The following is a 26,555-nucleotide window of genomic DNA, read 5'->3' on the forward strand; positions in this document are numbered from 1 at the left end:
GTACAGAAGCTTTGACTTCTGCTTAAACAGAAATTACTTTTGCTACGACCACCGCTTTTACCTTCAGATGAGGAGTGGCGATGGGGGCCGTTTTGCTCCCAGTGTGGCCAATTTATTTATGGCCCACTGGGAGGAAGAGGCTGTATTCTGTGCCTTACCCCAGGAGCTTGTCTGCTATAGACGCTACATTGACGACTTGTTTATGGTATGGGAGGGTGATATGTGTGATCTCCAAGTCTTTATGGACAGGTTGAATAACAATTCAAAAAATATTGTATTAACCTGGAACTTGGAGAAAAAAAAAATTCCTTTCTAGACCTGGAGATCTATAAAATCGAAGGTTCTCTCGGAACAAGAAATTTCTTCAAGCCGACGGATAGAAATGCGTTTATCCCCTTGGATAGTTGCCACCACCAACTCTGGCTTTGCAATATTCCAAGGGGACAATTCACCAGATTGAGACAAAACTGTACCTTAGATGTTGATTATCTGGTGCAATCAGAAGTACTGGAGAAACGCTTTCTAGAGAGAGGGTATAAAAAGGACTCCATCAGGAAATAATTGGAAGATGTTGGTAAGACTAATCGTGATAGCCTTCTGAATGGAGCAAAAAAAAAAAACAATCCAGTAGATCCAGGTTTTCGAATTATCCTGGATTACAACATCCAATACAAAAAAGTAGAGTGCATTATAAAAATACATTGATCTATCCTCAATGAGGACAAAATATTAGGGCCTTGTTTGAAGGAGAACCCCAAGTTCATCTATCGGAAATCCCCTTCTTTAAGGGACAAAATTGCACCGGGGATTGTTGACCCACCCCGTACTAGGGATAATCGCATCTTTTCCTTTATCTGGCACTTATACATGCGGCAAATGTGCAACATGTAAAAGTTGTAAGGAAACAAAAAGAATTTGTAGCCACAGCCACTAAAAAATCGTATAAAATTAAAAATTTGGTACTACACAGGGGGTGGTGTATATGCTACAGTGTGGGTGTGGTCTCCAATATATTGGACGGACCTCTCGGGCATTACATGTCCGAGTAGGTGAACATGTCAACAATATCCGCAAAGGGCTGGAGACGCATAGCGTTTCCAGACATTTTAAAAGATTCCATCAAAAAAATCCCAGTGGCTTACAATTTTGGGGAATTGAGAAAGTAAACCAGCACTGGAGAGGTGGAAATTTCTTTAGACAGTTGAGCCGCAGAGTCCTTTTGGATTTGCGAATGTAAGGTTTTGACGCCAATGGGACTCAATGTTGAGTTTGACTTAAATTGTTTCATTTCTGATTGATGAGATATTATTTTCCTGAGTTTCTTCTTTTTATCTATATTTATATTTTTTATGAATAAGGTATTTAGTTTGTGGTTTTTTATGATCTATTCAAAAGAGATTTGTTGTATTTATATGTATATTTTAATGTTTTTATGTCTGCCATCTAGTGGAGAGTTTAGATATGGCGGGGGTCATAATATGAAGATCATCCATTGAATCCTATGGATTATGGGTTTTTTCTATATAATTTTAATATAAGCATTGCAGTTTTTCTTCCCCTTTTTAGGTTTAAGTTGGGCATAATATTTATCAAATTTAAATTTTCGTTTGTATAATTATACAAAACGATAGCTGTTCGTGCTGGCTTCACAATGTTTTATGCTGCCCTTAACTTACCATACAAAAGTAAATAGGCTGATCCAATCTTAGGAAACATGGTGCTACTTCTGCCCTTAACTTACTATGTGTCACTTCCGGTTTCGAGCTGCTTCCTCGCTGATTGGCGGCCGGAAGTGGGGCGGAATGTTTTGTATATATAATTGGGTCCGCAATAGGGTACGTGACCCCCGCTGAAGAAGTCCTGCCTGCTTTGGACGTAACGCGTATGGGGGACGTCACGTGACCCGTGGCCATCTTTGAACTCCTCCCGATCTGGCAGTTGTGATGCACGCTCGCTTGCAAACTCTGCATTTATGCATGATTTTTACCTTCTAAACATGAGTGTAATTGTCATTTAATAAAGCAATAGTACAGATTTATACAGAGAGCATTCGATCGTCTGTTGTTTTTGCATACACCACGGATACACTGGTCTGAAGATCTGCTTGAGGAATGCTGTTACTTTTGAGAATTGGAGGTTCATACATATGCTTAATAGGAGAGAAGGTGTATTAACAAACCCTGTGATGTGATATGCTGGTTGACCCTGCAGGGTCTCAAAGATAAGGTGAGCGGCAGTGGATGATAGGTGGTGGGATCTCGTGAGCACACGTGTGTGGGGACACAGAATTGCATGAATTTGCTCTAGGACCACTAACCACGTGAACAGTTCATCCTTTCTGTTTATATTGACACCTGAATTCTTTGGGACTTTCGTTGTTAATTTACCATTAGGATTACGCTGCACTTTATATTATTACTCCTAGACTACGCTTCTGCTTGATCCCTACCTGCTATATCTGCTATTGGACCCTGGCTTGCTCACCTCCTTCTGGAGCGATCCGGAGGACCGCGACCTGGTGCTGAAATGCAGCAAAATCCATCCCACCATCAGGAGCTCTGGTGAACAACAGTTAGTACTTAGATTCCGCACCTCAGATGAACCTGTGTCATCTGCCAGGGTGACCTGCCTGTGTTCTGTCCTGCTGGTTCCAGTGTTAGCTGCCTCTGCTATAGCTACTGGTCTTAGAGCCTGACCCCCAATCGTGACAGAATATTATGGCCAAAAACATGGAGGCCGCTCTAGCAAGTGTCGTGACTCCTCTGAGGCAGCAAATTGCTGCGCTGCAAGTATTTGGTGCTACCTGCCAAGGAAGAGTTACTCAACTAGAAGGTGAAATGGTAAAGCTACAGGAGGAGGTTCGTACTCTGCAGAGTCAACTACTGGACCGAGGTGATACTAGCGCACATATGCCTCAGCCTCTACCATCTAAGTTTAATGGAGACCGCCATCATTACAGAGGTTTCCTAAATCAGTGTCGTTTATATTTCCAAACGCACCCTGCTGCATTTCCTTCTGAGAAAAGGTAACCATTATTTTCGAACTACTGACTGGAGAAGCTCTAGCTTGGGCCTGCCCATATTTTGAACAGGACTGTGCCACTTTAAATAATCTGCAGACTTTTTGGACCGCAATGAATCTGGTTTTTGATGATTCCAGCCGTTGTGCTGCAGTCTGAGGTAAAGCTGCATAGTATGAGGCAGGGTAAATGCGGAGTACACAGCATAGTTCAGATGTTGGGTTGCGTAAAAGAGCTAGTTCCACCGGGGGCTTTCTGAATGGGTAAAAGGATGAGCTTGCTAGAGTTGAGACTCCTAATGATGTGGATGTCTTCATCCAATTATGTGTCAGAATTGATCAGAGAGTTTACAGAAAGGAGGAAGAAGAGGATGGGAATGTTTGCAAGTAAGGGTGGCATGCGTTTCTCTGCCACTCCATTTGTTCAAGATTTAAAAGTTACGCTGGATTCTAGCACTCCTGAGCCAGTGCAGGTAGATGCAATTAAGAGATCCATTTCCATTCAGGAGAAAGAAAGAAGACATTCTGAGAGAACCTGTTGAGATTCTGGTCATTACGCAATTAATTGTCCTAACAAGGTTAGAAGAACAATTGCGTTGGTTGATGTGATTATGCTTGAACAAATAAACTCCATTAGCCAGTCTATTTCCCCATTGGTCCAGGAATAAAATAAAGTAAATTCTTCATACCTCATTTTGTCCTTAAAGACGCTCAGGTAATGGCTTGATGAAAATTTAGAGAAGGGGTTTATTACACTCAACATCCCCTGCTGGAGCAGCCCTGTTCTTTGTTGAGATACTCCACTATACGTCCATGCATTGTTTACAGGCACTTGAATAAAATTACTATTAAAAACTGTTATCCTATCCCGTTGATCTCTGAAATGTTAGAAAGACTTTGTTCTGCCAAGATTTTTACAAAGCTTGACTTATGGTGTGCTTTTAATCTTGTTCGTATCCGTCAAGGAGATGAATGGAAAACCGCCTTTAGAACCAGGTACGGACATTTTGAGTCCTTGGTTATGCCTATTGGTCTTTTGTAACGCCCCTGAAACTTTTCTACACTTCCATCAACTATGTTTTTCGAGATCTGTTGGACCAGTTTGTAGTTGCTTATTTTAGTTTTTTCCGATAACCTAGAGAAGCATCGCAAGCATGTTGCACTGTCCTTGAAAGATTAAGGCAGAATTAACTTTATATCATATTGGGGAAATGTGAGTTTGAAAAAACCCAGATCCGGATTCTGGGCTATATTATTTCTCGATGGAGTAAGCATGGATCCTGAGAAGATTAAAGCAGTAGTAGATTGGCCTGTCCTTGGAAACGTTAAGGAACTTCAACGATTCGTCGGGTTTGCCAATTTGTACAGGAAATTCTTAAGAAATTTCTCTAAGGTGATAGCTCCAATTACACAGTTGACAAAGAAAGGGGTGCCTTTCGTGTGGTCACCTGATTCTCAGGTTTTTTGTCAAGTTAGACTCTTTTCACTTCTGCACCAGTATTGGTACATCCCAATCCTGAGCTACCTTTTGTAGTGGAAGTGGATGCTTCTGACTCTACGGTGGGAGCTATTCTTTCTCAACGAAGCGGTGAAAAGATGCAGCTTCATCCTTGTGCTTGCTTCTCTCATTTAATGTCTTCAGCCGAGAGGAATTGAGTCATAGGGAATAAAGAGTTACTGGCAATTAAGGAAGCCTTTTCCGAATGGTGGCATTTTCTGGAAGGTACTAAGCATCCTGTGACCATTCTCACTGATCACAGAAATCTAGAATTCATTTGTTCGGCCAAGATTGTCTTCTAGACAAGCACGTAGGTCGCTGTTCTTTTCTAGATTTAATTTTATCTCGTATCGACCTGGGTCAAGAAATGGTAAGGCTGATGACTTATCACGGATGTTGTCGGGGCCTTTCCAGGAAAACCACTCTGAACTTGTGGCACCTAGGAAGTTCTTTTGAGGCAGGATTGTGCTTTTAAAGGCATTCTTGAGTCTCCTCAAAGAAAGGGTACGAGAATGACTCCTCAATCCTCCTACGGACATCAACCTGAAGTACAAGAATGGCTTTTGGATTCAAACACATCACCTCTATGTACCCGACTCTGCTTGGGTTGAAGTTCTCCAGTTGATTCATGACTCAAAACTTGCTGGACATTTTGGAGTTTCTTAAAACAGAGGAACTTTTATCACGTTCCTTTTGGTGGCCTGGGTACAAGAAAGATGTTAAAAGGTATATAGCCTTGTGCCTGACCTGTGCATGCAATGACACCCCCAGCTTCTCCTTTGGGTTGCTCCAACCACTCTCTATCCCATCAAGACCATGGGTGTCAAATTCTATGGACTTTGTGGTTGATTTACTTCTTCAAAAGGAATGACCACTATCTTGGTAGTCGTTGACCGCCTTCACCAAGATGGCTCACTTTATACCGGTTCTTATGAACAAACTGCAGAGTTGATGGTTTGAGAAGTCTTCAGGCTACATGGAATTCCTGAAGACGTGTCAGATCGAGGAGTACAGTTTACTTCAAAGTTTTGGAAAAGCTTTTGCTCAGCTTTAGGAGTAGCAATCAACGTGTCTTCTGCTTTTCATTCTCAGTCTTAATGTTTAGACTGAGAGGACCAATCCAACTTTAGAAAAGTACCTTCAATGTTTTGTTATTGTTTAGGATGACAGGGTGGATGACTGGGTGGACTATCTTCCCATGGCAGAGTTTTTTTTACAACAATTCTAGACATAGCTCAACTTCTCAGCCTGTTTCAAACAATGGTGTAACGGAAGTGTAGGTGGGACAGAACGCACACGGAGAGCAGGAGTGCCAACAAAGCCTTTAATTAAACGGTAGCAGCGGGTAGGTTCACAAAGAAAGGGGCCAAACAAAGGTGCCCAGGGTCAGACCCAATGTGGGTAGGATAGAGTTCCAGATAACAGGGGTAGTCCGCAACAGGGGCTCCTGATAGAGCGGGCAAAGTCCTGGCAGAGTTCTGGTAGACCCAGGGATAATCCACTCGCCACCAGGCAGGTACAGGATTAATCCACACTCCAGGTTGTAGGCAGGTACAGGGTTAATCCACTCTCCAGGTTGTAGGAAGGGACAAGGTAAATCCACACTCCCGGTTGTAGGAAGGGACAGGGTAAGTCCACAATCCAGGTTGGCAGGCAGGTTTGAAGAGGCCTGCAGGAATCAATAGTAGAGTCTGTGTTCTCCGGCTGCAGCCCAGGGAGACAGTCTTACAAACAGCAGAGATGAACAACACAGGAGGGACTCTCACTCTACTAAATATCTTAGGAACTGTGTTCCACTAGGTGGCCAGGCAACTCCCGGCCTGACGTCGGGTTGCCCTGGCAAACCAGCCTTGCCCCCTCTACTCGAGCCCATACAAGCAGTGTGTTCTTTGTCCACAGTAAGCATGAAGGCTGAGAAGCATACTTCCAGGCACCTGGCTGGGGAAGGGAGAAGGACAGCACAGTGGGGGCGGGGGGGGGGGGGCAGGTGATGGAGTGAGTGGTCAGGGGGAGGAAAATCCCATGCTGGGGAAAAGGGAAAAGTCCCCCCCCCCCCCTTTTCATGTCTTCCCTGCACCCCCAGGAGAGTAGGGTCCGTGACAAATGGGTATGATACAGTTTTTATTCCTGCTCTCCCTATCTCAACTCCAATTCCTGCTGTAGCCAACAGATTAACTGTGCTGCAAGAGATTTGGGAGAAATTGATTGAGACTTTGAAGGAGGCTCAGGAATGTTAGGAGGAGGCTGCTGATAGACCTCGCAGATCACTTCCTACCTTTCAGGTGGGTGACAAAGTTTGGTTATCAAGCAAAAATTTGAAGGTCTATGTTCCATCTGCAAAGTTGGGACAAAAGTTTGTGGGACCCTTCCAGATTTCTGCTCAGATCAACCCAGTCACTTTCAGTTTAAAATTTCCTGACCATATGAAGATTCACCCAGTTTTTCACGTATTGCTACTCCAAACCATTTAAGGAAAATCCTTTTCTGGAAGAATTCTTTCACCTCCACCTGTTGACAGAGAGGGTGAAGAAGAATTTGTGGTGGAGAGAATTCTTGACTCCAGGATCTTTAGGAACAAATTACATTATCTGGTTCAATTGGAAGGATATGGTCTAGAAGAAAATTCTTGGGAGCCTGTAGAAAATGTTCATGCCCCTAGATTAACAAGGGCATTCCACCAGAGGGAGGTTTCCTCTTAAACCTGGTCCTAAGATGTCCAGCAGACGTCCTGAGAGGAGGGAACTACTGTCAGGCCCCAGACTTGAACCTGGGACCTCCACTGTGCCTGGCAATGACTCTACTTACTGAGCCACCTGGAATGCTGGACAGCTCCCTGGACAAATCCTTGAATGATCCAGCCGTGAATCTTAATTGCCTTGAACCCTGAACCCTTTGCTCCTCCCATGAACTTCCTGATTTAAGCCATGTCTCTGCACTTCCTGGTTGCCAGATAATTGTGCCTTCACCAACCAATATCTCGCTGGTCTCTCCTGCTGCTGTCCATCTCTTTGCTACCATTCGTTATCGACACTTGGCTTGTCCTTTGACTATGCTTCTGCCCAATCCCAACCTGCAACTACTCGTTACCGACCTTTGGCTACTCCTAGACTATGCTTCTGCTTGATCCCTACCTGCTTTATCTGCTATTGGACCCTTGCTTGCTCACCTCCTGGTGGGGTGATCCTGAGGACCGCGACCTGGTGCTAACACGCAGCACCATCAGGAGCTCTGGTGAACACCAGTTAGTACTTAGATTCCGCACCTCAGATGAGCCTGCATCATCTCCCAGAGTGATCTGCCTGTGTTTCTATCCTGCTGGTTCCAGTGTGAGCTGCCACTGCTATAGCTCCTGGTCTTCAAGCCTGACCCCTGATCTTGACAGTGTTTGAACTTGCAGCTGAATTGGTCCCTTTTCTCTGGTGGAGTATTACTGTTGTCCACCTGGCACATTAAGGGAGGCTGGGGATGACTGCTCAAGGGTCCAGTTTGGCAGAAAGACTTGAGGGAGCAGATCTACCATCTTTGAAGGCTGAAAGGAACCGCAGTATTCTGTGTTTCTCTTTCGTTGACGTACACAGCTCCTCATCTTCATGACCATTGGGTTATACTGCCCCCTACAGGAGTAGGAAACTAGGCAGACAAACTTAACCACACCTATGGGGTAGTCCCTAAGGCTATACTCCCCACTCTCTGCTGTAGGTATTCTGTTTTTTTTCTTCCTAGTCAGGAGTAAGGACCTAGTTACTTGCTGAGATCTCTGGTCCTGGCAACTTTTTGTTTTTAAATTAAATTTTTTTTCCTCCTTTTTATTTTGTTCCTGAGAGAGCCAAACTGGATAATATAGATCCTTGGGGTCCCCCATTTTCGGCCAGTGAGAGCGTGCAGACTGCAGCTTCACCCTAGGTCGGCAGCCACATAGCCCCACTGGACGGGGGCTGTCTTGCGAGCTAAACGTCTAGCGAGGGCGCATACAAACTGGCTTTGGTCTGAGTCGCAGCGTTTCCTCCTGGGCGACAGCACCCACATTGTAATGGTGTGGTGCCCTGTCTGGAGTGGTGGCCACCCTGCTCCTGGTGTGGTAAGTAGCTGTCCCCCCACTACCCCTGGAGAGTTTTGGGGGGGGGGGGGGGAAACGTGGGCTTCTTCCTAGGATGGTCAGACCCCCGGGCTCCCCTCCCAGTCTGCTTCCCCCTTTTTCTCGGTGGTCTTTTGCAGGCCTGTTTCCCACCTCTCCCCAACTGGTATGCAATTAGTTCAGGCTGTGAGTACCTGACTGATGGTGACGCGTCCTTTTTTGTGGGGGTTTTTCTCCCTCTCTCTGCTATTGCAGCGGTAGTGCTTGGGTGTGCTGGGCCTTGTAGTGCCTACAGCACGGTGGGGTGTCCCTGACAGTGTTTCAATAATTTCCTCCGGAAGGGTTCTTCCCTTCCACCCTGCGCTTATCCCCAGAACGCTTTGGGGATCCATATGGGTCAGCGCAAGGCTTGTTACTTCAAGGCGTGATTGTTCCGACATCGGAAATTTCCCAAGGTTTTTTTTACTCAAACCTGTTAGTTCTCAAGAAGAAAGACAAGGTGCTTCCAATCTTGGACTTCAAGGCTCTAAAATGCTTTGAGCGGGGACAGAAGTTCTGAAAGGAATCTATTTGCACCGTAGTGGTGTTCCTACATCAGAGGGATTTTCTCACTTCCATCGGCGTCAAGGATGCCTACCTTCACATCCCAGTCCTTGGCACAGTGTGTTTAGGGGGTCTGTACTCTGGAGGAGTCCAGGCTAACAATCAATGTCCTGGAGCTCCGAGGGAGCACACTTTGTCTGTCTGAATTATTGGACAAGTCGTCTCCAGGGGTGTCCGGTTTGTATTCAATCACTCAATGCCACGGACGTGGCCTATGTCAATCATCAAGGGGGCACAAGAAATGTCCTGGCGGTTTGGGAAGTAGCCGGCATTCTAAGGTGGGCAGAAAAAATCGTTCCAGCCCTCCCTGCTGTGCACATTCCAGCATTGGAAAATTGGCAGGCGGACTACCTCAGTCGACAGGCATTGGACCAAAGGAAATTGTCACTTCATCCAGAGGTGTTCCATCAGTGGTCTCCGGTGGGGCACTCCCGAGGTGGACTTGGTGGCCTCTCACCTCAGCAGCAAAGTGCTGAGGTTTGTGGCACGGTCTCTGGATCCTCTAGCCAACGCCACATTCGCTTTAGCGGCTCCTTGGAGTCAGTATCGTCTGATTTACGCCTTTCCTCCTCCTCAAACTTCTGGCGAGACTGCTGCCAAGGATCGAGGCAGAAGGGAATTCCGGTCATCCTAGTGGTGCCAGACTGGCTTTCGGTACGGCTGGTTGCCGATTCTCCTTGGAGACTTCTTCTCAAGGAAGATCTGCTGTCCCAATCAGATCTTGGCTTTCCTCCAACGAGGGGTTCACCAGCGCCTGGCTTTGAGTACCATCAAGGGCCAGGTCTCAGTCTTGGCGGTTTTATTTCAACATCCGTGGCTACACACTCCTTGGTGCGTACCTTTTATACAGGGCGTTGGGCACTTGGTTCCTCCAGTGCGGTCTCAACCTTTGAGGCGGTTCCGTTTGCTCAGTTCCATACCAGATCTTTGCAAAGTGAGATTCTTGTCAAATGGAACAAGGATTCGAAGTCCTTGAACTCTTTGATTCCGTTAAGCCACAACACAAGGTCTGCTCTGTTGTGGATTCAGTCTCAAGCATTATACCAGGGCAAGTACTTCCTCCCGATGTTTTTTTATCCACAGACACCAGCCTGTCGGGCTGGGACACGGTGCTGGGGAAGCTCTGTGCCCAGGGTACCTGGACGATGGAAAAGCTGAAACTACTGATAAATGTTTTGGAGCTCAGAGCAATAAAGCTTGGTCTGAGCCATTGGACGACTCGTCTGCAAAATTGTCCGGTTCGGATTCGGTCAGACAATGCCACGGCTGTGGCTTACATCAATCACCAGGGGGGGCACCAAGAGTGTCTTGGCAGCCAAAGAGGTGGCCTAGATTCTGCCCTGGGCAGAATAATTTATTCTAGCCCTCTCTGCTGTACACATTCCAAGTGTGGAGAACTGGCAAGCGGATTACCTGAGTTGTCAGGTGTTGGATCAAGGGGAGTGGTCCATGCAACTGGAGGTGTTTCCTCTCCTGTGTGTTCAGTGGGGGACTCCCTAGGTAGATCTGTTTGCGTCTCGCCTCAACAAGAAGGTTCAGAGATTCTTAGCCAGGTCCCGAGATCCTGCATTCACTGGTGTCAAAAGTTGGCCCTTCAATATAGGCCTAGCAAAAAGCGCCCTCCCGCCTCAGATTCAAAGGTTGATTTGGCTGCCACAGAAACGAGTCGCCCTACTGGGTCTGCGTCCACGCACGGTGAGTGCTCTGACAGAGGATGAATCCTCTTCCACTACAGCCGCGCATGAAAAGGTGTTTGTGGAGGCACTGATTGTATCAGTGCGGGAAACTTTAATATTTAAGGACTCAGTCAATGCAGCGTCAGCACAATTTGGCACCTGGAGACCATCCTTCTCCATCTGAGAGGGGGAGAATCAGGGAGAGAAGCTGGTGCGATTAGAGGATGACTTCTTTCTTCCTATATATCAGCACCAGTGGGTTTAAAGTTAATATATATATATAAAAAAAAATGTGTGTGTGTATGTGTATATATATATATATATATATATATATATATATATATATGTGTGTGTGTATATGAGAGAGAGCTTTAGTTATCACGTATGTCATTACATGTTCTTTTTCACTTTTTAAACTGGGCGGCGCTGTAATCTCATATCTCGTGAAATTGCAGGCAGTCCACCCACTTTTACACAGATCTCGGCCGTTTTCAGAGGAAAAACTTTTCCTCTGTTATCCCTGTGAGAAGTGAAGTTCTCGGCTTCATAAACCGGGTATAAGAGAAATGGCCGCTCACCAGGCAATAGCTCACGATGATAGGCTTTCTTGAACAAGGATGCAAGGTACAGCAAAATGGATGGTAGACATGTTTCACATGTCTCACAGCATTCTTGGTCACTACGGTAGTAGTGGTGGTAGTAAACAAGCACGCTGTGAGTCATGTGAAACGTGTCTACCATCCATTTTGCTGTACCTTGCATCCTTGTTCAAGAAAGCCTTTCATTGTGCGCTATTGCCTGGTGTACGGCCATTTCTCTTGTATCCTGTCTGCGGTGGAGATCTGAGGTCCTGCACCCAAGGCTGGCTGTGAAGTTCCAAACTGCCTTAGCGGTGTACATCTCTTTCTCTGTTTCATAAACAGGGTGCCAGAGGAGATAATTTTCTTCTGAGAACTGCCGAGAAGTGAACTGAGTGAAAAATTCTCAGTTTAATAAACGTGTACACCTCAGTGAGGAAGCTGCTCACTGTGCAATCAGCAAGCAATGCTCTGTGGTCACATTCAAGACATAGGACTGGGGGGGGGGGGGGGGGGGAATTGAGAGCCAGTGGTTTTGCACCTTCCAGGACTGGTCCTCTCTAAGGGGAATTATTTGGCCTCGAGCTTTCCACCTTGATAAATCAGAGGTTGTGTTCCTAAAAAGTCAGAAATGTACTATTGGTATCTAGGCCCAGACAAAATTCGTTAAGCTTATATATAACCTGGCCTAGCCTAAACGTTTACAAATGGTAATAATACTGCTAAAGTGCAAACAACTTGCATTACCTACAAGTACCTGTTATTCTGTAGAGGGTTAATTCACCTTTCCATAAAATAAATAAAATGCCTATGCGAATAAGGGATATTTTGTAGATAAAACTGTGCAGCTCAGACTATATCCCTTGCTATTGGTGTAGGCCATTTACGTATCTACTGAAGCCCGACAGGAATACTGCCAAGATGTTGCGAAGTGAAGCCTAGTTGTTCTCATCTTTACCGTCACAGGAATGATTCCCCAAACACTGATGTCAGAACTACTGCATCTGGAAAGAAAACACATGTGAGGGCGTTTGAATCAGGAAAAAAAGTTCACTTCTGGGATGGTGGAGGTGAGCAGTAAAGACTAGGCCTTGCTTAGCAATGTCCTAGCAACATCCTGGGAGTATTCTATTCAGGCTTGTGGAGGTACCTATAAATGGCCTTACACCTTTAGCAAGGGCAATTTTCGCTTTTAGTCAGAGCTGCAGTTTTTTTCTACAAACACTCCTTACCTGCATAAGCATTTTTGTTTCTTGTAAAGGTTAACTAACACTTTAAATTTATTTATGCGCCTTTGGAAACCTAGCCCTAGGTTGTACACAAAGCCTTGGTGGTCTCCCAAGATAAGCTTTCTCTACCACCTGATCAAAGCACTGCGTTTGGATGTTAAATTCCTGCTGAGGTTAAATTTGAAAAGTTGAATGGCTAGGTTTGGGCATAATCTTGTAGAAAATCTTGAGGCGCTGATTTGGAATACTAGATTTCAGTAGGTAAAATGTTAGCAGTACTGTATATTTTTTGTATCTTTTTTTTAATTTTTCTTTTATGTCCACAGTCACATAATTTAAATAATAGATGTCAGTGTTTAAACTACTATTTCATTAAAACATGTATTTCTCTTTGGTTTATTGATGGACACAGCTCCTGATCTTAACCATTGGGTTATACTGCTGCCTGCAGGAGTAGGACACTAAGCAGAAAAAACTTGACTATGCCTATGGGCAGTCCCAGGAGGTATCCCCCCCCCCCCCCCTCTCTCTCTCTGCTATAGGTACTCAATTTTTTTTCTGCATAGTCCGGAGTAAGGATCTAGTTCCTTGCTGTATCTCTGGTCCTGGCAATTTTTTCTTTTTAGATTTTTTTTTTTCTCCTCGTGTTTTCCTGTGAGATCTACAATCAGCTGCCGGACTGGGTGACAGGCTGGATAATCTAGATCCAGTGGTCATCTGTCTGGCCAGCGAGTGTGCGCAGACCACGCTAGGTCGGTTGTGACTTAGCCCCACCGGATGGGGGCTGGCCTGCGAGTTAAGCGCCTTGTGAGGTCGCACACAACCAGGTCTCGGCCTGCGTCGCAGCTTTCCTCCTGGCCGACAGCCTCCCCATTTTAATGGCGAGAAAGTTTTGTCTGGGTTCATCCCACCTGGTTCCTGGTATGGTGAGTAGCTATCCCCATGGAGAGTTTTGGGGTGGATGCGGGCCCCTCCCTAGGACGATTGGACCCCAGGGTTCCCCTCCTTCCCGTTAGGCCCTCTCTTGAGTCTGATGGTCCTGTGGGTCATCTATCCCCCCTCCACCCTATACTGGGGGCATATGGTGGTTTGGCTACCGGCATGGGCAGGGTGCTGTACTGGGGGAGGGGAGGGGGTGTATCTGGTTAGAGGGGGCTCCTGCCATGCCCCCCCCCCCCCCCGGTCTGTGTTTTGCCTGGGCCCAGGGATTCTTCAAACCAATGGTGACTTGTGGAGCCGCCATTTTGGTGTAGCCTATTTTGTGTATAGGCTGGCGGCCATATTTGTGTAGCCGTGGTGGCCATTTTGCGTTAGTCGGGCATTGAAATTATTCACAACCATTACTGTGGAGCCTTGTGGGTGGCCATTTGAGCTGTGGGAGTCCCTCCTTATCAACCCTGGTGCTGACTCCTGGGCCTCTTTGCTTCCTGAACACTGCACGTGGAGTGCTTTAATCCTGGTACTGCAGGTGACTGCCTGGTGGGGTACTCTCCCCCTCTCTGCTGCAGGATCGAGGGGTGCTCTGTGGCTGGCGACCGGGTGGTGTTACCAGCATGGTGGGGATGTCCCTTGGCAGTGACTTTTTGCACTTTTGTGGGGTACCCTTATTCCTTAAAGAGCACATTTCCTCACCTGACCCCATCTCAGAGCCTACGGGCCCTCCGGGTCTCAACCATCCATTGATGCACTGACAGCGGTCCTGATGCCCTTTGTGTCCCAGATGGAGGTGGCTTTTGGGTGATGGGGTAGTAAAAAGCGCCCCCCACCTTCCCTGGCTTAATCAGTCATCACAGATTCTGAATCTGCTCTGGTCGCTGCGGACAGGGCCTCGCACCCTGAGTTCTCGTATAGTGAGGATGATTCCTCCACTCCTGTAGACACGTACAAAAAGGCGCTGGTGGACACACTGATTGTGTCTGTGCGTGAGACTTTAAAAATAGAGAACGCAGCTGAAGCTGCGGCGGAGACACTGGTTCCCTTAGGCACTTGCAAGCCGTCTAGAGCTGCAAAAAGTTTCCATGTCCTTCCTATTTTGACATAGGGGGAGAGCATCTTTCTTCCGCACACTAGTAAGGGTTAAGGAACCTTGTGGCAGATATGGCCCTTCCTTCTTGGCTCACAGTTTTTCATCCCTGAGGATAGGCTGACAGGGGTTCAAAGCCTTTCAAGGCCTCTTCGGGAGGATCCAAGCGACCTTGGTCGAGCAAGTCCAAAGCGGGTTTCTCCAGACCCACAGATAAAGCTACTTCTGCATGAAGGTGTGCCCTCACCTGTGCCGGGGTGGGGGGACGTCTTCACTGGTTTCTTGGACCCGTGGACCTCCTTGGTGCAAGACAAGTAGGTCCACCAAGTAATACAGTTTCGGCTACAAGATTTTGTTCTTACCCTCCGGAGAGGTTTTTCCTTCAAATGTGCACCTGTTCCCAGACTGTTTGCATGCCCTCTTCGAGGGCGGTGCAAGACCTGTTGCTTCAAGGGGTAATTGTTCTGGTTCCAACTCCGGAAGGTTTTCAGGGGTTTTATTCAAACCTGTTCATGGTCCCCAAGAAAGAAGGCAACGTGCGTCCAAATCTGGATCTCAAGGCCCTGAACTGCTTTGTGCGGGCACAGAAGTTCAGAATGGAGTCTATTCACACGATGGGAGATTTCCTTGCCTCTATCGACATCAAGGACGCTTACTTTTCAACATGTCTGTCACCAATGCTTCCTCCACTTTGCCGTGGGAGAGGAGCATTTTCAGTTTGTGGCGTTACCCTTTCGTCTCACCTCTGCTCCTCGGGTCTTCACAAAGTTGTTGGCTTCGGTGCTGGCATTGTTACGTCAGCGAGGGATCTAAGTGCTGGGCTACCTGGTGGACCTTCTCTTGTGATTAGAGTCTCCTACTGCTCTGATGGACAACGTGGACATCACTATACGGACTCTGAGGGAGTTCGGCTGGATTCTGAATTATCAGAAGTCTGCTCTGGTTCCTTCCACAAAACTGGACTATCTGAGTCTGACTCTGGAGTCCGCTCTAGCCAGAGTGTTCCTTCCTCTGGACAAGCTCTAGAAGTTGCATGCTGCGATTCAACTTTTGCTGTCGAGCAGATGGTCGTCCCTCCAGACTTGCATGAGGGTGCGGGGCCTGATGACTTCTATCTTTTTGAGGTGGTCCTGTTTGCGCAGTTCCATACGCTGTTCTTGCAAAGGGAGATCTTGGCCAAATTGGACAAGTGTCCGAAGTCTCCGAACAATCAAATCCAGCTGAGCCTAATCCTGTTGCATTCCCTTGATGTGGTTCGGGCTATTCGGTGTGCCTGGTAGCTATGGAGTTTTTAGGAAGTCAGATTCACTATTTGTGCTTATGGATTGGCCTTGGAAAGGACTATCCACTTCATCCTCGACCATTTCTAGATGGATCAGACAGACAGTGACTCAGGCCTATTCGATTAAGGGTCAGGTTCCCCCTTTCCCTGTGAAGGCGCACTCGACGCGGGTACTCAGTACTTCTTGGGCCTTCCTTCATCAGGCGTCAGTAACGCAGGTATGCAAGGCGGCTACTTGTGGTCGTCGGTGCACGTTTTCGAAATTTTATAAAGTAGATGTGTTGGCATATGCGGATGCCTCTTTTGGCGGCAAGGTTTTGCAGGCTGCTGTTTAAGGGGCTTGTTACCTCTTTGGAGGTGTAATGTTTTTTCAGGTGGGCTCCAGTTGTTTTGGTTGAGCTCCTGTTACCTGGTTGACTATGATTTTAGCCTTGGGAATTTTTTTCTTGCTGTTCCCACCCCTCAAGCTTGACACTGCTTTGGGACATCACAAGGGTTAAGAGGATCAGGAGCTGTGTCCATCAATGAGCGAAAGAGAAAATGGGATTTTTGACTTACCGTAAAACCCATTCCTTTAATATTCGACACACCGCACCCTCCCCTCTATGGAGTTGTATAACTTCTGACACTGCTTGTAACAAAACTGGGTACCTATAGCAGAGAAGAGGGGGGAGGGGGGTATACCTCCTTAGGCCCATAGGCATAGTCAAGTTCTTTTTCTGCTTAGTGTCCTACTCCTGTAGGGGATAGTAAAACCCAATGGTTTAGGAAGATCAGGTGCTGTGTCCATCAATGAACGTCAGAGATATGGATTTTACGTCAAGTCAAAAAATCCCATTTTCTTTTTTAAATCTTTTTTTTTTTTTTTTTTTTTTGTCTTGTATAGATCTGACACAATTCCCTTCTCATAGTGTCAGGACTGTGGAACAAAAATAATTAGGTTAGGTGACATACAGTACTAAGTAATAATTCAGCACAGATCTTTGCGATCATGTAATCTCTTTCTGCCTGAAACAGCTAACTTGTCAGGTTCTCAGTTCTCAGCATTTCTATTCCTAGTAAGTTCTGTGTTTGGGATTAATGCAACCTTAATAACCGTAATGGAACTCATCAAAATGCTGTAAAACAAAACTCAATGCAATAATTGTGAACAGGCTTTTAAAATCCTGTGTTGTACATGCAGGGCAAAGCAACAGGTTTGCTTTGGATTCTCCACCCCCCCCCACCCCATTTTCTTTGCTTCCCTGTTCTATTCAATTGCCAGGAACATGGAAAGGAAGCTCTATGTAAGCTCCAAGTAATGTTAGTTGGACGTTGCACAGAGCTGAGAACTTTCTCTGTTAATGTGCTGTTCACATGAAGGGCTACATTGTCCACTGTATGCGGAAGTACTTTGTATTTTCTTAACTTACAACTGTTAAATGGAGCAGCATGGGAGAAACAGGTAGGTGTTTGCTTTGGGGAGCAGGCATTGAAGCACATTTGTTAATATTGCTCTGTATAAACTATGTGTTTGGTTAAGCTCTTCCTTAAACCAAAAAAATGTATTCGAAGTGGATTAAGCCTTAAAGAGCTGTCATTGTAAAGCTGTGTCCTTTTTTAGGTATAAGGATTTCAATAGTTTTCTAAACCTCACTTAGTAAAAGCACCCATTTTCAAGTGAATGTTAATGCTCTGGGAACTTTGGTAACCTGAATGGTTGGCTTGGATGGCTACTAAGTGGCAGCTGTCTAATCCTTTGCAGTTTGTGTTATGCTTAGCTAGCTTGTCAGATTATAAAAATATATAACCATTCCTCTACCATAATTCTCCCAGTTGGGTCATGTGTGCATGCTTTTTTTATGCCAAAATTCTAATTAGATAAAATGTATACAAATGTATTTGTTTGCACTGAATGTGTGAAAATATTCTAATGTGATGTTGTCCCTGCAGTGAGTCTTCACAGCTTCTCCACATGTTGGAAAACACTTGGATGGATGCCAAATTTATTCTTCAGATCATGTATGAGCTGAACGTTCTGCCCCTGGCGTTACAGATAACCAATATTGCAGGAAATGTTCTGGTAAGGATTCATAAGCGGAGGGCTTGCAATTTGAAATAAACATGGGTGCTTTTTCCAATACCCTATAGGTAGGTAATGTTGGATCCCTCAATCTTGCTGTTTAAATTTCTTATTCGGTGCATATGAAGATCCAGAGCTATAGTCCTAGCTTTGGGAGGCAGGCCACTTAGAAAAGAGGAAACACTTCCTCCTTCCCACAGTTCCTTTGATTTTGGCCAATTACACTAGAGAGATGTTATCTGGCAATCTTTTTGCTATTAGATTTTGCTCATCTGAAATAAAACCAAGCAAGGGTTGCCTTGGTCTTAGTTAAGATTTATAGCAGGTAGATTGTATCCCTAAAATATTATGTATAGCCTTGCATTCTTTTAGGACCTGCTGGTCTGGAGCATGTTATGTCCTGGGTTCTCCTTCACAATGCAAGTGAATATGCAGAGTCGTTTCTGTGGTCTTTTCACCTTACCAAAGCTAGGTACACACCAGGTTTTTTTTTATTTTTCTGTTCAACCCAGCCGGCTGACGGAAAAATAACAGATCTCTGTACTAACACAAGTGATGTTAATGCCGCAATCTCCCCTGCTGTGCCTTTTTATTCGAATGGGGAATGCCCCCGTTGCAAGAACCGGTTCTGTATAACAGGCAGCTTGTTACATATGTGTTGAAAGTCATCCGGTTCCTGCAGAATCTATCATTTTCTCTAGATTTGTCTGCAGTATTGCACTTGACAGCAATATTTTGTGTGTGCTTTTGCTTCCTGCTTTACCCACCCAGCTTTCTGAACAATGGGATTACAGCCAAATTGGGTACAGCCAAAATGTACAGCCTCCCCGTAGCGCTCACTGGAGCATTTGGCTGTGGAGGGGTCGGCTCAGACTCTCAGCGGATTGCTGGTAAGACTGAGCCGGGTGCGATCCAGGATTCTAGGTGGACCCAGTGGTGTATTTTGGTTTTGTGCTGCCCTAGGCAAGACTAAAATTGGGCGCCCCCCCCTCCCCCACCTATGTAACTTTGCCCCACTCCTTTTTTAATGTGGCTCCCTCCAAAATTGAAGGACTACAAGTCCCAGCATGAACCTCAGATCTCATGAGAGAGTGGGTGGGTGAGGGAGAGAGAGAGAGAGAGGGGGATGGGTCAGGGGGGGTTGAGAAAGAGGGGGGGATGAGAGAGCAAGGAGGGGGGATGAGAGAGCAAGAAAGGGGGGATGAGAGAGCAAGAAAGGGGGGATGAGAAAGAGAGAGAGAGAGCGAGAGGGGGGATGAGAAAGAGAGAGCGAGAGGGGGGATGAGAAAGAGAGAGAGCGAGAGGGGGGATGAGAGAGCGAGAAGGGGTGAAAGAGAGAGAGAAGAGGGGTGAAAGAGAGAGAGAAGAGGGGTGAAAGAGAGAGAGAGAGAGAAGAGGGGTGAAAGAGAGAGAGAGAGAAGAGGGGTGAAAGAGAGAGAGAGAGAGAAGAGAGGGGAAAAAGAGAGAGAGAGAAGAGGGGGGAAAAAGAGAGAGAGAGAAGAGGGGTGAAAGAGAGAGAGAGAGAAGAGGGGTGAAAGAGAGAGAGAGAGAAGAGGGGTGAAAGAGAGAGAGAGAGAAGAGGGGTGAAAGAGAGAGAGAGAGAAGAGGGGTGAAAGAGAGAGAGAGAGAGAAGAGGGGTGAAAGAGAGAGAGAGAGAGAAGAGGGGTGAAAGAGAGAGAGAGAAGAGGGGTGAAAGAGAGAGAGAGAGAGAAGAGGGGTGAAAGAGAGAGAGAGAGAGAAGAGGGGTGAGAGAGAGAGAGAGAGAGAGAGAGAGAGAGAAGAGGGGTGAAAGAGAGAGAGAGAGAGAGAGAAGAGGGGTGAAAGAGAGAGAGAAGAGGGGTGAAAGAGAGAGAGAGAGAAGAGGGGTGAAAGAGAGAGAGAGAGAGAGAGAGAGAGAAGAGGGGTGAAAGAGAGAGAGAGAGAGAGAGAGAGAGAGAGAGAAGAGGGGTGAAAGAGAGAGAGAGAGAGAGAGAGAGAGAGAGGAGGGGGGGTGAGAGAGAGAGGGGGGAATCAGAGAGAGAGAGGGGGGGGAATGAGAGAGAGAGGGGGGATGAGAGAGGTGGCTCTAGCAACCAGTGGCCAATAGAGACTCAGGTGGAGGGGGGGCAGTTTCTTTGCTTCCCCCCTGCAAAATGCCGCCCTAGGCCTGGGCCTTGTTGGCCTAGGCCAAAATACAGCACTGGGTGGACCCTGACCATATGGCCGGGATCTTTTTCAAGCACGGACTGGGAGTGATGTCGGCTAACAGCAGACACTACCTGCTGTCCACTGAAAATGGGTCACATGAGTGCAAAACTAACTGCACTTATGTGACCTACAGGAGAAGTACAGCCAAAATAACTTTGGCTGTACTTCTCTTTAACCCTTTCGCTGCCATGCCCTGCACTCCACTTTTGAACTAGTCGAGACCATTTTTGCAATTTTTCCATTGCTTTATTTTTCCCTTACAGCTTTCAGAGCTTGTAAAAGCTCCCCCAAACCATATATTTTCTCAAAGCACATGACCATTAGGATAAAAAGAAGGTGCTACTGATTTTTAAGGCCCCGCAAAATTTTCACAAATGTTTATCAATCAACATTTTAGCTAAAAATGCGCTAAAATCCTTATTTGCAGATTACAGCAAATTAAAAAAAAATCCTGCTAAACATAACCGCTTAACCTGTATTAAACAAGTAATGAGATACAGTGCTACTGACCCAACATCATGTGCAAAGAAGCAATAAGGTGCTTAATTAATCAAAAAGTGCTAATAGACAACAAAAGTGCTGATCGATAAGGTGTTCGAGTAATTGTGTTAACCAAGCAATAATGTTAAAAATAATAACGTAGGTATAAAGTAACCCACACTACACCTCAGATCAGAACATGTGCAAAATAAGCAATAAATGGACTGTTCAAAATCAAATAAAATGTGCTAATATATGTACAATTCATAAAAAAGTGCAATAGCATCCAGTAATAAAGTCCAAAATATAGAATAGTCTCTTCAGTATCCAAAAGGTGCTCAATCAAAAGATGTAACCAGTGCTCGTGATCCCACCACAATAGGCAGTTGGCCTCTCACCTCATAATCTGACCCGTGTTTCACCACTGGGTCAAACACGCTTAATTTGCTTAAGGAAATGGACAGGGTCACTCCACTGTATCTTTAGGGCACTGCAAGATAGGGTTGCTTCCTATTCCACACACTCGGTCAGCACCATATGAAAAATGGGGAGAAGGCGATATCGTGCTCTCTGTAAAAATCGTTTTATTAAAATGCAGCATAAATAGACTCGCATTCTCCTGCACATAAAGCTGTGCGGGCTGTACAGGCTTCTCATGCAGTAAGATTGTGCGGTAGGAGAGACACACAGGACCACATCCTGTGTGTACTGAAGGGTCACGTCCGTCTGGGGTCCCCCCCCCCCCCCTATACACGTTGCGTCATACGCTGTGGGCACTCGACTTCATCAGTAGGGGTGGAGTTGAACAAGATGGGCCGGATTTATCTGACTGCTCCAAGAAGAACACGCCCATATGGAGTGTCCCCTGTGAGCTGAATCATACATGCTAGATCGTACATAAATGATCACTGACATTTCCTAACTAAGTAAAAATCGGAGCATCCCTCAGAGCATGATTCAGCATCCTCCTTCCACACTGCATAAACAATTCATACTAACAAAAAAATATACACATGCAAACAAAATATTAAAAAATATATATAAAAAAAATCAGGAATAAATAACCTATAGCAAAAATCAGAATCTATAATTCTACACAATCCAGTGAAAACCTATAAGTTCTAATAAGTTTGATACTTTTATACAGGTTCATAAATTCATGAGAACACTTAACCAGAAAAAATACTTCCTCTCAAAACCTGACACGAGACCAGCAGTATGTGAGAATAATACGAACTCCTCACTCCACTGGTATTCGGCTAACCTTGCTGGATAGGCTTTCGATATCTACAGCTGTGGCATCCAGTCAGGGCCCAATTCCCTACCACCCCTACTATGAAGACTATCGCCTGGAGGATGTGGTGGCACAGGCAAACTTGCCCAAACCACTGTCGGCAATTTATGCTACCCTGATGAAAGTAGACTCGCCTGGGATGGAGAGACTCTGGCAGCGGTGGCTGACTGACATACCTGACCTGGACAGGGAGGACTGTGGGGGAACTGCTCCAGACTGATAGCCATGATCCAGAGACAAACTTATTCAAAGTTCCTGCATAGGGTGTATTATACCCTCCGGAGGCTGCACAGAATGTATCCTGCTAGATCTCCTGCATGTCCTAAATGTCTGACCACAGAGGGTACCTATTTTCACATGTTTTGGACATGCCCATGGGTAGCCAAGTTCTGGGAGGCGTTTTTTGATATCCTTAACAGGATCCTTGCAGTTACCGGTCTCCTGCGCTCCGGGGTTTGCTCTCTTGGGCATTCCAGACACTGTTAAACGGCCCAAATACACTAGACTATTGATTTCCCTTCTACTCTATTATGCAAAGAAGGAGATTGTACTTCGCTGGGTTTCTCCCCCCCCACGACAACTGCATGGGAGGCCCTTGTTAACGGGGCGCTACCAATGTATAAGCTTATATTCATAGAAATTGGCCCCTGAAATATGAAAAAAAAAATGGCAGCCCTGGCTGGGCTGTTAGTCTTCCTGTTACCTTTTCTGTGTGCTTAATTTCCTTGTGACTGCCTTCCGCATCTTTTTTCACTTTGCATTGTTCTGTGGTACACACCCTGCTTGGTTCTTGAATTTGTGCACCGTTCGCCTCTTATATGTCATGATGTACATTGGCTACACTTTTTTGTTTTATTCTGTATGTTTCCTTCTTATTTTCAATAAAGAGCAACCTTGCCAACGAGCGTCGCAGGTTACTGGTACGCCCAGGCCTCGCAACGACAGTGTCCTTCCGTATGGGGACGAGCCGGTGGAGCTGCGCTTCGCAGAGGATGTCTCAACCCGGATCGACTGCGTGTTGCCAGCGTCCTTCCATGGCTGACGGCACCCCCACTTAGGGTGGGAGGTCTCCCGTTTTTGAGCGGTGCCCGCTGATGGACTGGTGAATACTGAACCCCTTGTCCCTGGGGACGTTTGGGGGAGTTGTGGGCCCACTCCTGGGGCTAGCAGGGCGGACGGTCTCTGTAGAATCCCTCTTCTGGCCGGGTTGGTGTTCCCCCCTCCCCTCCCTGCCCCCCGTTGGGGGCGCTGTATGGGTATGCTGTGGGGGTCTCCCTGGGGTCCCTGCTCATAGCCAGAAATGTGTTTGGTGCATTCATTTTGCAGCTGTTTGGAGCGGCCGCCACTCTAGTGGTATGCAGATTCTCAGCTCTGTGTGAAACAGCCATGTGAGATTTCTGCTATGGTTCCCGGTCGGGCACCATCTTGGATGTGGGTGACATGCCTAGTAAGGGTAGCGGCCATTTTCTCTTTCATAGGCACCTTTTCTCTGGGCTCGAGGGCTGGCCTGGCCTCTAGCGATGTGAGGTCACTTCCTCTTTCTTTACACTTTCTCCTGAGTAAAAAATGTGCTGACAGGCTGGGGATTTTTGCTCATATCTCGGCCATTATTTAGACCAAATCGAATTCTGTTTTTTTTTTTTTGCTAGAGCTTTCATAAGGGGCCTCATCTGTTAGTGCAGATTGCGGGGGGGGGGGGGGGGGATGATCAGCTCATCCAAACTTGGATGTATCTGTGAAATGCGGCTTTGGACGAAGGTCGCACGGTTGTCGGCGGTGGGGATCGCGATTCGCGACATCTGGTTGAAGAGCTGGTCGGTTGACCACGCGTCCAAAAAGACGGTGTCTGAGATTCCCTATGAGGGGGGTCGTCTTTTTGGGTAAACTCTGGACGAGTTCATTAAGGGGCTCACTGGAGGTAAGCGTACTCAGATTGCCCCAGATTACCACGGGTAAGTCCCCCCGTGCGCGGCGGGGACCCTCCTTCAAGACCCAACGTACTTCCTTTTGTGCCTTTGAGACACACGAGAAGGGTAAACCCTTCCGACCCCCGGGAGGCCAGAAGAAACCATGGACGGGTAAGCCAAAAGCCTTCCTCCTCTGCCTGAAGGGTCGCCCTCACCCGTTGTCGGGGTGGGGGGACGTCTGCATTGTTTTCAGGAACCCTGGTTGTCTGGCATGCAGGAAAGGTGGGTTCAAGGGCTGATTCGTTCAGGGAACAAGATCAAATTCCGATCTTGCCCCGCAGACAGTTTCTTCCCGTCCAATCTCCAGCTGTCTCCCGATTGTCTCAGAGATCTCATGGGGGCAGTGCACGATCTGCTTGCCCAAGGAGTTATTGTACCCGTTCCCTCACGGGAACGTTTTCGCGGTTTTTACTCCAACCTATTCACAGTGCCCAGGAAAGAGGGCAAGGTACGTCCGATTCTGGACTTAAAATCTCTGAACCGCTGTGTGCGGGTGCAGAAGTTCAGGATAGAATCCAACCGGTCGGTGGTAGCATTGTTGAGATCCAGGGACTTCCTGGCTTCAATAGACTTGAAGGATGGGTATCTACACATCCCGATTTTCCAGGAAGATTTATCACCGCACCTGGAAAGCGTATATCGCTTGGTGCGAGGAAAATGGTCCTCTTCCTCGTTCCTTCTCGTGGCGAAGGTCTTGGCCTTCCTACAGTAAGGAGTTGATCAGCGTGTGGCGCTGACTACGGTCAAGGAGTTGTCGGCCTTGGCCATCTTTTTTCAGCGACCGTTGGCTTCACATTCTTTTATCCGCACCTTTATTCAGGGGTGCGGCACTTGGCTCCTCCGAGGAGGGCTCCTTTGCCTCCCTGGGATCTGACTCTGGTTTTGTCGGTGTTCCAAACACCTCCTTCGAGAAGATCGGAGACATTTCTCGGTCTGTGTTGTCACAAAAAGTGGCCTTTCTGGTGGCCATCACGTCGGCTCGCAGAGTGTCTGAATTGACGGTCTTGTCCTGCCGTTCTCCTTATCTGGTACTTAATGGGGATAAGGTGGTTCTGCGACCGAGTCAATCTTTTCTTCCCAAGGTGGTTTCTATATTCCACCTTAATGAGGATATCGTGTTGCATTCGCTGTGCGCACGGCACAAGCATCCTAAGGAGTGTCTTGCATTCTCTGGATGTGGTCCGGGCGGTCAAGGTCTACCTGTCCACCACGCAGTCAATTCGGCAGTCTGGCTCTGTATTTGTTCTTCCTGAGGGATCTCTGAAGGGATCGGCCGCCTGCGCGGCGACCATTTCTAAATGAATCAGACAGACCTGTTCAGGCCTATTGTATCAAGGGTCAGGTCCCTCCTTTCCCATTAAAGGCTCATTCTACTCGAGCTGTTAATGCCTCTTGGGTCGTCCGTGCACACTTTCACAAAGTTTTACAAACTTGAAGTTTTGGCATCTTCGGATGCTTCCTTTTGCCGCAAAGTTTTAAATGCGGCAGTTGTTTGAGGGGACATTCATTTTAATGTCTTTCCTTGTTGGGGTGTTTTTACTGGGTTTGTTCCAGTTTCTTCTGTGGGCTCAGGTTGTTAACTAGCCCGGTTATTTGCGTTACCTTCTTATCTGGTTGCGTTGCTTTCCCACCCCTCATACCTGCACTGGGACGTCCCATTAGTGAAGGCTAATACCATCGGGCGGCAACTGTCAGAGGACGTAAGAGAAAATAGAATTTTTGTAAGAACTTAACGTAAAATTATTTTCTCTGAGTCGGTAACTTCTTACAAAAATCTATTTTGTCTAAAAAAGAGGTCCTATATTTGAACCCTATATCATGCAGAACCCCGTATATGTATATTTTACCTAAAATCCATAAAAATCTGCTCAAACCCCTGGGCAGACCGATCATTAATGGTATCGAGTAGGTGTGCTCGAGGTTAGGTCAATATATTGACCATTATTTGCAGCCTTTTGGTAGTAGCTATGGATGCTTACATTAGGGACACCAAGCATGTGATCCAAACGTTGGAGGCCTTGGACGACATGGAAGAATGCATCCTGGCTACTGCCGACATAGGCACACTTAACACCATCATTGGGCACGAAGAAGCTATTGATGGAGTAAAGTGGGCCTTTTAGAAAGCTTCACTAATTAGAAAGCATAAAAATTTCATTATTAAAAGTTTACAATTTTGTTTGTATCATAACTACTTCTGGTTTGGTGGAAGCCATTCTCTTCAAACAAGGGGCGTGGCCATGGGGGTGAGGTTTGCCCCTAGCGTAGCGAACCTCTTTATGGCCCGCTTGGAAGACCAACACATTCTCTGTCCCCAGCCAAAGGAGTTAGTGGTTTACAGTAGATTTATATAGATGACTTTCTGATCATCTGGAGGGGGAGTCACTCCTCACTTGATCAGTTTGTCACTAGCATGAATTCCTATCAAAAGGGTATTATGTTGACATGGAGCATTAGTGAAGAGACAGTAACATTCCTGGATTTAAAGATTTATAAATATATGGGGAAATTGGCCACCGGGAACCACTTTAAGGCTACCTATCGCAATGCTTATTTGCCAGTAGACAGTTGTCATCACAGGAC

At 46.5% G+C, this 26,555-nt stretch overlaps 1 protein-coding gene across 1 annotated transcript in view; it reads left to right on the plus strand.

Moving 5' to 3' along the window:
- POLA1 (DNA polymerase alpha 1, catalytic subunit) overlaps window positions 1-26,555 on the plus strand; it is a 1,022,539-nt gene that overhangs the window by 290,239 nt on the left and 705,745 nt on the right. Inside the window, exon 21 of the mRNA XM_082247055.1 lies at window positions 17,915-18,044. Coding sequence (XP_082103181.1) covers window positions 17,915-18,044 — 130 coding nt within the window. The remainder of the gene's footprint in view (window positions 1-17,914; window positions 18,045-26,555) is intronic.

The sequence above is a fragment of the Pelophylax lessonae genome (assembly GCF_965119305.1).
Source record: "Pelophylax lessonae genome assembly, chromosome: 2".
Lineage (NCBI taxonomy): Eukaryota > Metazoa > Chordata > Amphibia > Anura > Ranidae > Pelophylax > Pelophylax lessonae.